At 33.2% G+C, this 12,662-nt stretch overlaps 1 protein-coding gene across 1 annotated transcript in view; it reads left to right on the top strand.

Moving 5' to 3' along the window:
• The window catches only part of TBC1D32 (TBC1 domain family member 32), a 266,472-nt gene extending 266,372 nt beyond the window's left edge, over positions 1 to 100 (top strand). Inside the window, 1 exon segment of the mRNA XM_049772618.1 lies at positions 90 to 100. Within this exon segment, the coding sequence (XP_049628575.1) occupies positions 90 to 100 (11 nt within the window).
• Positions 101 to 12,662: the final 12,562 nt, after the last annotated feature.

The following is a 12,662-nucleotide window of genomic DNA, read 5'->3' as shown; positions in this document are numbered from 1 at the left end:
ATCCCGTTTAAGTTGCCATTTTCTAGTTGTAACCATGCAGTGAATAAATATTCTTTTATGCCTTTTCTTATTCTTTCTTTTTTTTTAAGAAAGGCAGTGAAGGACGGTCACGGGCATGGTGTGTGTGTGTGTGTGTGGGGGGGGTGAATCAACGACATTAGGGTGGTATGGACACAGCTAGCTGCATCCTCCTGCAGGAGCTCCTGAGTGTCGGGCAGAGCCCTGCAGGCTGTGTCTCTGCTGAAGGCACGGATGCATCGCCACTGGGACAGAAGAAATGTGGGGATGCCAGTGTGGAAACAGGCCTGGTGTGTACCTCTTGCTCACGTTGACTGGCCACACAGTCCCTGGAGAGGTTGTATCTCAGCGGCGACTCGAACACGCTGCCCCTATCCGTGCTCAGGTCATCATCAGAGTCCTCCAGTACTTTGCTTGGCAGCTTCTTGAGTCTCAATTCCTTCAACTGCCCCTGTAGCTGCACGTTCACATCCATCTGCTAACCTTTTCTTATTCTTAAACGAATATGTGAACTTTTCTTCTAAAGTTTGAAGTCTTTTAAAAAGAAAATTGTAATGCTTAGCCCTTCAGATGTTACTTATCGAGAATACTTGACTGTAAGTACTGAGCTCCTGTGATTTCCATCTTTCAAAACATTAAGTACAAATTAGTCTTTCAAGAAGTGTGCAAAACGATGCCCAATATGCTGAGTAGCATGTGATCATTTGAATGAAACATCTTAAAACAGTGAATTCATCTGAAACCTCTGGAGATCTTTTTATATTTCATACAAAGAGGGCTCCCATTCTAAAAGGTAATATACACATACAATGTGTATATTTATCTTTAAGTAGTTTTCCTATTCTTATATTCCAAGATTTCATTTCATAAGAAAAGTTAGTTGATATTATCAACAGATGCTGGAAAGCACTTATACAACTCATGAAAAATTCAGTGTAAGTTTTAAGCAAACATAGCAAAATCACTTATTAGGAAATATGCATAGTCTGATAGATGACCATGATTATCAGATAAATTATTCATTTCCTTCACAAAGCAATCATCCAGTGAAGATTCAGTCATTATTCACAGACTGGCAGGGAGTTTGGGTTGAGGAGTTAGGAAATAGTATGAATGAGCTACACTGACATATAAGTTGCAAAGGAATGCTAATGACTAAAAGTTGAGTTCAGTACATCCAAATGAAGCTGGGTAAACAGAAGCTGGGACCTCAAAATCACAAAGGAACCACCATCAAATTAGTGTATCAGTACATAGAGATAGACTTAATCTACATACTGTCATCAGAACTCAGAAGCAATTTCTCCCAGCAGCTAAAATTCAACTTCATTAGAGATGTAAACACAAATTCACAACAATTCCCTTTTCAAAATAGGATTAATAGAAGAAAAAAATAATTATAAGCCTGAAGCAGCACTGAATAGGTTATGATCAAATATTTGTCAGAAAATAATTTGTCAGAAATGATAACTGTTTCATCTACAAAGATGAAACAATTCTATAGATAAATTAATACTCTAAAAGCATTTGCAATTCAAAATGCTATAAATAAATTAGATAATGCAGCATATTGCATGCTAAGTATTACATTGATTTCATTATATGTGTTTTGAAAATAACACAATATAGCTCTATTAATATAATTGGCAAGACAAATTATTTTGATTTTGAGTTAACTGTACATGTTAATCAATATTTATAGAATGCATTTATTTGCAAGTGGATTTGAGGATGTAAATTGTAATTGTTATAGTTCTATCTCCTCATGTCTGTAAATTGTCAAAAAGGAATATATAATATAATAGATGCCATTTATGTTAATCAAAGGCAGCAGATTTTTTGCTTTAATTATAGATATTATTATATGTTATATAATAATACTATTATATCAAGTTACCGATGTTAATAGTTATAATATTAATATAATAACCATAAACATTTCTCGATTTGTACCACCTGATTGTTATGTGGATTATAGTTACAATACTGATGAATTCTACTATTTGTGATAGTCATAAATAAATATATATCCTTCATACACAATCTCTGGTTTAACAGATTCCATTGCTGTAAATAATTAGAAAGATATATATATCATAAATGTTATCTATACGAATAAGGTACATTTGGGAATCTAGAACCATATCAAAACATAGTAATGCCTTTGTGGGAAACTTAGGTATGATTATTTAGTTACATATAAGATTTGGTGCAAACCACTACAAAGAAATACTCTTGTCAAAGAAAACTAAATTTTTAGCTCAATTTACACAATTCTATTAACCAGTAATTTTCATCTATACTGTTGCCATCTGCAAGTGTAGAAAGGTTGAAAACTATTGCTACTTTAAATCAAGCTTGTAGATCCAGATCTGGCCTAGAGTTATGAAATCAAAGGATCAAAAACCAGAGGCATCAATAATTGACTTGGTTTATCTTCCCATCATGATAGTTCATTTCATTATAAAGCCCGGGTGAAAACTGGGTCAAGAGTAAGTTCACTAAATAAACTATTTGTTATAAATGAGTACTTACAGTCTGACAAAAAAAGAACTCAGAGATCTTAAACTTGAATTTCTTAGTTTTTCTTTCCTTCCTACTTTGCATTCCCTTTGAACTCATAAGTACATAATAAAGACCCTTACTTGATATGTTTGCGTGTGATTGGTCTTTTTGAAATGTATTTTTGAAAATGTATTTTTAAAAAGTATTTTTTAAAAAGATTTGTGTGCAGTGCATTTATTTTTTACTCTTTGTATTTGCAAGTTTTCAAGGCTAAATGTGCATTAGCATTTAAGCGTTGAATAGTGAGTGCAGGGAAACCTATGGAGAAACATCACAACCAGCGGAGAAAGAGCTGCTGGAGGATGAAAAACAAGGTGGAAGTGGAGGGAGGTCACATACCCCAGACTGTTCACAACAAATGGCTCTAGCAGCACTGAATAACCACTAGGGAATAATGAATAAGGAGGGATAAAGCTTTGAGAATAAGTGGCCTAACTACAGGCAAAAATCAAACTATTCTTTTTCATATTGCTACTATATTATTTAACCCAATAATTCAAAGATGCGTTCCTCATCAGGGAGGAACTATTCTGTTATCACGTCAAGTTTCGTTTTCTATTTGTTGTTACTAGGGTTTGTTTTTGTTTGTTTTTTTTTGCCATATTTTTATGGTTTCATTCTAAGGATTTTGCTAGATGATATCAGGACTATACCACTGAGAGATTTTTGTTTTCTTACTACTCTACTCCTCTTTATTCTTCCTGTCCTTAATCAGTTAATGATTTAGTATGCTCAGTCTGCTGTAACAAAATGCCACAGTTAGGGTGGTTCAGATAAACACAAGAAATTTACTTTTGCATCATTCCAGAAGATGGAAATTGGATATTGGGCTGCTGGCATGCTAGGATATGTTGAGGGCACACTTTCTTGTTTGCAGATGGCTCATTCTTATTAGATCCTCACAGACAGAGAGCAAGGTCTGGTGTCCAGTCAATCCTCTTCATATAAGGGTGCCAGATATAATGCCTTAGGGATGACTCTTAGTACTTTATTTAACCTTAGCCACCTCCTTAATGGCCTTTTCTCTATTTTAATCACATTAAAGAAAGAAAATAAGATCTTCCAAATATGAAATTTGAGGAATACACCTGAGACTATAACATAATCCAATAGTTTCATCTTTTATTAAAACATCCCTTCCTCCAAGTTGAACCTTTCTGAGCTTTAGTTATTCTGGATCTATGTCTGCTAAATTATTTAATAGTTAATTATATATAAACTTCCTGTGTTTCTTTGCTTATATTCTATAAATGCATCATGAATATGGCCTTATTATGTTTAATTTTGTACATACCTTGATTAATGACTTAAGGAAGGTGTCACAATTATCTATTGTTCATTAACAAATGATACCAAATTTGGTGATCTAAAGTGAGGATCATCATTTCATTACTGGTTTACTTTTCCTCCATCAGGAATTTGCAAAGGAGCTAGCTAGCTGTAATGCACAGAAAATCTATTATTGTTCTACTTAGAGCTACTATAATATGAAGTTTGAAACACAGGTGTGGCCTCTCTTCCTGGCTTGCAGGCTTCTCTTTCTGGACTGCTACGAAGTTGTCACATAATTTTTCCTCTGTGTCATTGTGAAAAGAAAAATTTTGGTTTCACTTTTAGAGAATGAGGTGTCTCTTCTTTTTCTCATTTGGATACTAGTTTCAAATAATTAAGGTCCCACTCATATGACCTTATTTAACCTTCATATCTTCTTCAAGACCTATGCCTGAATATAGTCACTTTGAAAGTTAGACTTCAAAATATAAATTTTAGAGGGACATAATTCACTTTATAATAGTTTAGTCAATCAATGGATGAAACTAAAACATGGCAGTCTGGAGCACATTTGAGCTTTTGACTAGCTATCTCTTCCCTTCTTTCTAATTTTCTTAAGATCTCTCTATTTTACGCTATTCATGTAAATTTCTTTGGCTCAGTATAGGATTTTTTGTATTATTAACAGGTAATCTTATTTCTCCTGAGGGCTATGAAGTATCATTGCTTTTATATTTAGAAAATATGATTCACTATAGGTAGAAACCATATTTTTGTTTTTGTATTTTTGGGCCACACCAGGTGATGTTCAGGGGTTACTCCTGGCTATGTGCTCAGAAATCACTCCTGGCTTGGGGACCATATGGGATGCTGAGAATCAAATTGTGGTTTGTCCTAGGTTAGCCAAGTACAATGAAATGCTCTACTGCAGCACCACTGCTCTGGTCCCAGAAACCATTATTGTTTTTATTAGTTTTAGTTTCTGATGCCTAATTTAGTGCTCAATATTAGTAGTTGCCCACTAAGTAAATTCAAGTATGTTAGTGAATTTTAATTCATATAAATGTCGTTTTTTCATTTATTCTTGGGGTTACCATTTCAAATTATAATTGAATAGATATAATAACTTATGTTGCAAAAATTACTTTTCTGGGTCCTTTTATCTAAATATAAAGTCAAAATGTATTTTCATGATATATATATTAATTTTGAAATAATGTTAGGATGAACTTAGAATGATATTTTATGTGAAATCAGCTGATTGGCAATGACTTTTGGATTTAAAGGTAGACATCTGTTATTACCTATATGTTTATTTTAAATTATAGAGAGAATAACAAGAGAAATAGAGATAGAAAGAAAGAGATAGTGAATTTGAGTATAATTTGATTCATGTGCTCACAAAAGCAGGTAAGTCCAAAATTTTCAAACTGAGTAATAAGATTTCACTTTGTTTTTTTGTTTGTTTGTTTTTGGGTCACATCTGGTGGTGCTCAGGGGTTATTTCTGGCTCTGCACTCAGAAATCGCTCCTGGAAGACCTGAGAAACCAAATAGAATGTTCGGATTCGAAACACCGTCCATCCTGGACAAGCTGCATGCAAGGCTGTGTTATCTCTCTGGCCCTATAATAAGATTTATTGAATATTAATATGCTCTGAAAATTTATCTTCACAGCAACATTAAGGTATTTTAACCAAATATTTGAGTAATATTCTTTAGCCAAATTCACATTAAATTTATCATTGCAGACACTATTAATGTAGTTGAACAGGATAATTTCTAAAACATAGATATATGAATTATAAGACTACATCAATTACCCTCTATATTCCATAATTTTCTTTGCATTCAATTATGCTATATATTTGTATGAGACACTCAAGGAGACATGGCATGTCTAGGTTAGGCTAACTGCATCAATAAGTGAACTCCATATTTCAGAGACTTGATAGAGTGAAAATTCTGTTTAAGTGTGTTTTCTACTTTGCGACCAGCCTCTATCTTAGCATGTATACATGCCCAGGTATAAAGGAGTTGAGAATGCAGTCTAGTTATATCTCAAAGAATCAAAGAAAATAATAAATGTTGGGGCCGAAGAGATAGCACTTACCTTGCATGCAGAAGGTCTGTGGTTCAAATCCCGGCATCCCATATGGTCCCCTGAGCCTGCCAGAAGCAATTTCTGAGCATAGAGCCCCAAGTAAACCCTAAGTGCTGCTGGATGTGACCCAAAAACCAAAATAAATAAATAAATAAATAAATAATAAATCTTGGTCAAGAAACTTAGCCTTACATATTGCTTTATAAAAAGCAGTAAAAAATAAATTTAAGAGCAGCAACAAAAGAGAATCCCTGAGTCAATGAATTCACTTTTTATAAGAATGCCCTATCTTTTGATTATGATATGGTAGATTTTTCTTTTATTTTTTTTACTGTAACTGTACCTTTAAAGTATAATGCCTCTATTTTAAAGGATATGTTTTAGTTTAGGTCTTCAAGAATAAAGAAGATTCTGCAAAATTTCTATTCACTGTAAGAAAAGAGATTAGAAGTAAGACACCAGTCTTTCGATCAATTACAGGTTCCATCTGGTGAATGTTCTCTTTGATAGCCTCATTTAGAACTTCAAGAGATTTTGTTCAGAGTTAAAATTCTCATTACAATTCCTGCCAAAGCATCTTAAATGCAAAGCTATATTAACTTCAAAAATTTAGAAATTGCTAAAGGAGGCATGCTATTTAGAGCCAACAATTGAGAGCGGTGTTAAAATTGGTTAGGAAAAAATATTCTAGGACAATCTGTGAGATTGACGTTTTCTGTAAATAAAGGTAAAAACATGATTTTCAAAGGTTCTTTCCTCTGTCGATATTGTTCCTTACCCCTGTTTGCAACTCATCTCATTCCAGGTCTTAATGATATGTGAAATATGGCGATGGAGATTTTTTTTTTAATATTTGCCACTTCTGCTCTGAAATGACTCCCTAATAGACTTAGTTTTATAAGTTACAAGGTTTTTTTGCTCTTCAAGTAATACTGACCTCCTTCAAATTAAATTTTTTTCTCCTAGAAAAACTGGGCATATAAGTCCCTTTACTGTTTCCTATGTAATTACTTTTAGGGAAAAATACATTCATTTTTTTCCCCAAGAAACACTAGATTTATCATTAAATTAACTTTGACCCACCTTACAGCTCCTCAGTGACATCTGATTTTAAATCTTTTCTTTTGCGGATCTTAGTAGATATTAGAAATGCTTTATCAACTCCTTCCATGTTTTTTTCTGTTTTGTATTACTTTAATATTTATCTATCTATCATCATCATCTATATGATTTCAGTGTCCATAGGCATATATTTTCTTGCACCTTTTCTTACTTAGATTTTTAATTTTTACTTTATTCTATAGTCAAAAACATATGCTATTTCTTTGATTAGAAAAAAGACAATAAGAATTAGGAAAATGTATAAAACCATCATAGTGATAGATTGGTAATATTATTTAATTGTTCATCTTAGAGTAATAATATGATAACAAATATAAATTTAGGTATTTAAGTTTTTATAGGAATATCGAACAGTATGTTAGAACTGTTCAAGGAATATTACTAAACCTTTATAATACCAGCAAAATGTGTATAGTAGGACTGGAGAGATAGCACAGTGGTAGGGTGTTTGCCTTGCAAACAGCTGATCCAGGATGGATGGTTGTTCAAATCCTGGCATCTCATATGGTCCCTTGAGCCTGCCAGGAGCGATTTCAGAGTGCAGAGCCAGGAGTAACCCCTGAGCACAGCTGGGTGTGACCCCAAAACAAATAAACAACAATTTATATAGTACAGTTTTCAAAATTCTTTAAAGTATTTGTTTTGATGCATAAATAAAGAGTGAAATAGGCAAAAATAATGTTTTCTTTGAATCTGAGTCATATTACAAAGGGTAGGGTGTTTGCTTTGCACATGATCTGCCCAGGTTAGATCTCCAATGTCTCATATGGTCCCTCAAATACTGCCTGGAGTGATTCCTAAGTGCAAACTCAGGAATAAGTTTTGAGGATGCTGGATTGGTGGTGGCCCAAAAGCAAAGGAAAACAACCAAACAAATAAAATAGTTTCGATTTTCAAAGGAAATATAGTGGGAGAATACTATTACTTCATGAGTCCCATCTTTAAGTCAGATTATCCACAAAAATAATCTCCTCGAAGCATACAATAAAATCCTAGCTTCTGTAAATGCATATATTCTTATTGATGTAAGGAAAAGTAATCATTGGGTTTCTTTACTAATAAAAGATCATGTAGAGCTGTTAAGCAAACTCTATGTGACACCGCTATGCATAACGATGACACCAAAACTATGGATCTTGGACAGGAAAAGAAAACTTGGAGTCTGTAGGAATCTTAGCATATTATTTATAAAAAAGAATTTTCAACCATTTTGAAATATATCCAGCTGAGGATTTAATGAAAGTCAAGAAATTTTTTAATTGGTTACACTGTAAATCATGTACTAAGTGATTGAAAAGGCAATTAATGTAAATTTTACCCAACCATTATTTTTGTGATTTTTTATGGATGATCTCGATAACTGAAGAGGGGAAAACATGAGATATTTGATAACTTTCCTTTGATACTCAGAATTACATGATTTTCTGTGCACTATCGTGATCAGTAGCCTGATGGATTTCTTTCAGCCCCTCAGCCCCCCTCAAAGAATGCAGACAAATTACTAAACACAGAGAATTGATTCCAGAAGCAGTCTGTCACATTTTAAGTTCAAATTTATTTTTCTTCTCTGTGAAAAGTGAAAAACAATGATCATCCTTTCCAAATTGATGAGAATATATTTTCCTCAGCTTCTCCAATCCATAACTCCTCTAAGAAATCTACCTTAATGAATTACCTTAACAATTGAATCTTCTAATTTGTGCTTCTCAAATACTTAATGTACCACAATGCTTTGGATAATAATTTATATTTGATCACTACAAGTTCTGTAAATGTCTTTGGTGTATTATGTATAGCTTTGCTCAGTGAACTGATTAATAAGTTTCTTCAGGATAGTTATTAGTGCTTTAAAGCATTTATATTGAGATATATCTAGGGAGGTTAATGAATAAGTAAAGTAAGAAAACCAATGTTTTAGCAAAAATATGGGTGATAAATAATACTGAAAATTAGTGGTATAAAAAGTGAGAAACTATCTAAGAGATGATATAGTTTACAGAACAATATTGCTTCTATTTTGTTTTGTTTTAGGGCCACACCTTGTGGTGCTTAGGGCCTACTCCTTACTCTGTGCTCAAGGGATAATTTTTAAAATGCTTGGGGTAGCGTATGGGGTGCTGGGATGAACCCTGTTTGGCCACATGTAAGACAATTATCCTATCTACTGCTCTATTTATTGCTGCACTCCAAGAAGGATATTCTTGAAAGAGAATAGGAAGATTGAGCATGGTTAGATTGATAGGAAGCTATTGAGCTTCAAGGAAGTTATGAGAGAATTAGGTTTTCAAAGAAGTAATGAGAGAATTAGGCAGACTGAAAAGGACTGATGAATGAATTGGAGATGAGAAAGTAGAAGCAGAAAGAAATTGCTCTTTTATTTTTACAAGTAGGTTATTTTGATAATAGAAAAAAATTAAAGTTACAGTGTAAAGGGAAATTAAGACCGAGAAAAAGTAATTTCAGATAGAGTATGAAAGTAGATTGAAGACTGAAGATAAATGTGAAAAGATCTCATAGTCAGTGCTAAGTTTAATTTATTACTGACAGATCAATCGGATTTGAAACTTAGATTTATTGTTTATTAGTGTATACATTTGAAAAGTATTTATTTTGATATTAATTAAGTGGAGATCATTTAAGATTATGTCAACGATTGAACACTACATTTTTTTTTAAAGCCCTTATTCTCGTGACAGGCTAACATTATTTCAAGAGATAATGGTTATTGTAATTCCTGCATAAAACTCCTAATTAGAATTATTGAAGCATATTTATGTGCAAAATAATGTAATAACTATTTATCTATAATTATAAAAATAAAGATCTATAGAGTACATGTAAGGCATGCAGAAATTGAAGGAAAAATTCAAGAGAGCCTAATTTTGTTTTTCTCTCTTTTTCCACATATCTAGAGAGAATTAAGGCTTAACGCTGTTAAATTGGATAAATATGAAACACATTATTCCAATAAGAAAGGCATTTATGAAAAATTTGTGAGTACCATAAACGTTGAGACTCTGTTAAAGAAAAATGACATTCTGTCTCTACTATTACATAATATTTATTTCCTGAGGCTATGTTTCCAAACTTTTCCAAATAGTTTTGCAGAAAAACCATTACTCAGAGTGTTCCTGAAAATTTACATTCTTTAAGTGCACAGAAAGTGACACCTCCCCCATTGCACCCGAGGCTATTGCTACCTCCTGATTTCTATAGATTCTTCCTGTGCACTGACATTGGGAGGGAACATTGATTCAGAGGAAAGAAATGGAAGAAATTTTGGGTTTTCATGGTTGGAAAAGTATGGATTTAAGATTTCTTGTAAGAACAGAGTTGAAATGGAATTTAGATTGAATGTGGAAGAAAATAAAATCTGGAAGGCTAATATATGTGATGGATGATGGCCAGAGTAGGATTAGTAGATTGAACTGTAGGAGAGTTGAAGGATGAAATTAACTTCAAATGTAATTTTACTAGTTTAAAATTTTAGAGGTGTAGATATTAAGGATAATAATTATTTCTAGAATATCACTCATGTTCTACTAAGGTAAATGTGCAGAAGTAGGTGTATTTTCTACAGATGGGGTTTAGAACATGCAAAGAATCTAGTCTGAACTTAATAAGAGAAGTAGAATTCCAGAAAATACTTTATTTATTTTATTGTTATTTTTTAAATTTTATTTTATTGAAACCGTTGTGATTTACAAAGTCCTTCATAATTGAGGATTTCTAGGCCAGTCCCACCAGCAGTGTCAACCTCCCTCCGCCAATATTCTATCTCATCACCCTTTTCTCCCTGGCCTGCCAGTATAAGTTTAAGTTTAGAATTTTAAGTTTAGAATGGTATAGTTTGGGTCTCTTGATTATTTTATTGTTGACTTTGGTTTGGATATTTTAATTTTTCCTTTTAAAAACACACACACATATATGTATGTATATATATATATATATATAAGCACCATAATTACAAACAAGTTTGTAGTTGGGTTTCAGTTATTTCTCCACAAATACACCTGAGAATACTTGACCCCTGTCCCCATCCTTTGTTTTCCTTTAAAAAAAAACAATAAAGTCCCCCATTCAAGTTAAGACTCTTGTTAAGAATATATGGAAAGCTGAGGCTGGAGAGATAGCACAGTGGTAGGGTGTTTGCCTTGCACGTGGCTGACCCAGGACAGACCTCAGTTTGATCCCTGGTGTCCCATATGGTCTCACAAGCCAGGAGCAATTTCTGAGTGCATACCCAGGAGTAATCCCTGAGTGTCACTGGGTGTGACCCCAAAACCAAAATAAAAAAATATAAAAGGAATATATGGAAAACTTATATTTGGGGTGGGGGCATCTAGTCAGTTAAAATTCTTATACTTCCAGAATTCTCTGAATTTAGACATATCTCTAATTTATCTATCATACAGATGTAATAGACAACAAATATTCTTGTTGAGTAAAATTTCTCTTGTTGAGTAAAAACAACTCAACTAAGTAAATGATAGGTTAAGAGTATAACAACTGCAGAGTGTAACAACAGCAGTCCAAAAATGTATGTGGTACTATATTTTAGGTACAGGTTTTTCAAGGGAGAATTGCATATTAAGTTGATTAAGACTCTTAGGGGGTTGTAAAGCTATATCCAGAAAACAGTACAGTAGAAGGAGTGGGATAGATTTTTCTTGGGTCATTATCTATAATGCACTAGGGAGCAATGCAGTGTTGATTATTGAACTTTGGTCGATAGAATGCAAATCAAATGCCCGTTCTTTCAATCAGGATCTAGACTACTGATATAAGAACATTCTCCGTTGTTATAGGATTTACATAGTCAGAATCCTCAGGAAAAGTTACTAAAATAGAACTAAATTGATAGGAACATAAAATTGTGGTAAGAAACTTTTCCCTTCTTTTAAATTTCATAACTTATTATAACTGCTTGATTTATAAGTGCTGCTAAGCATATATAACTGAAATTTTTGTGCAGAAATGGAACTACTAAGGTCTGCACTCTCAGAGAATCCTGAGTAGGTATTTTTGTTTTTAATGTCAATGTATTTTATTTAGGAACCACACTACTTTCTTTAGGTTATGCTTCTGATCTGATTCTTCAGTGTATATATATGTTTATTCAGTAAACTGATCACTGCACTTTATTTCTCTGACTCAGATGTCAGTTCTTTCCTGAGGTTAAGTGAAGAAACTAGACTCCAAGGTGACATTAACAGCTTTTCTCTTAGCTAGTTTTTCCTCTGTATTTCCACTTAGCCAAAATCACTAGCACATGTTCATACATTAACAGAGGATGTAGTCAATTCACTAAAATAGAATTCTCATAGGATCACCTGATACTAATGCAAGAAGGGCAAGTCTCCTCAGTGATTAAAAATTTCCAGCTTCTTCAGTATTCTTAATATTTTCAAAAATAAAAATGCTGATACATAGCTTTAGACTCAGATTTTGCAATAGACAAGTTTATTAAAAAGGAGAGAAAGAGAAAGTCCCCGCATGGGAAGAGAGAAAGAGAAAAGCCATAGATGCTGCTGTTTAGGGGTGATCTGTGAACAAAACAATCACTTTTCTTCCTATGGTGA

The sequence above is a fragment of the Suncus etruscus genome, chromosome 4 (genome assembly GCF_024139225.1).
Source record: "Suncus etruscus isolate mSunEtr1 chromosome 4, mSunEtr1.pri.cur, whole genome shotgun sequence".
In the NCBI taxonomy this organism is placed as follows: Eukaryota; Metazoa; Chordata; class Mammalia; order Eulipotyphla; family Soricidae; genus Suncus; species Suncus etruscus.
Note: the sequence above shows the minus strand (reverse complement) of the source record. Positions and strands in the feature narration are given on the sequence as shown.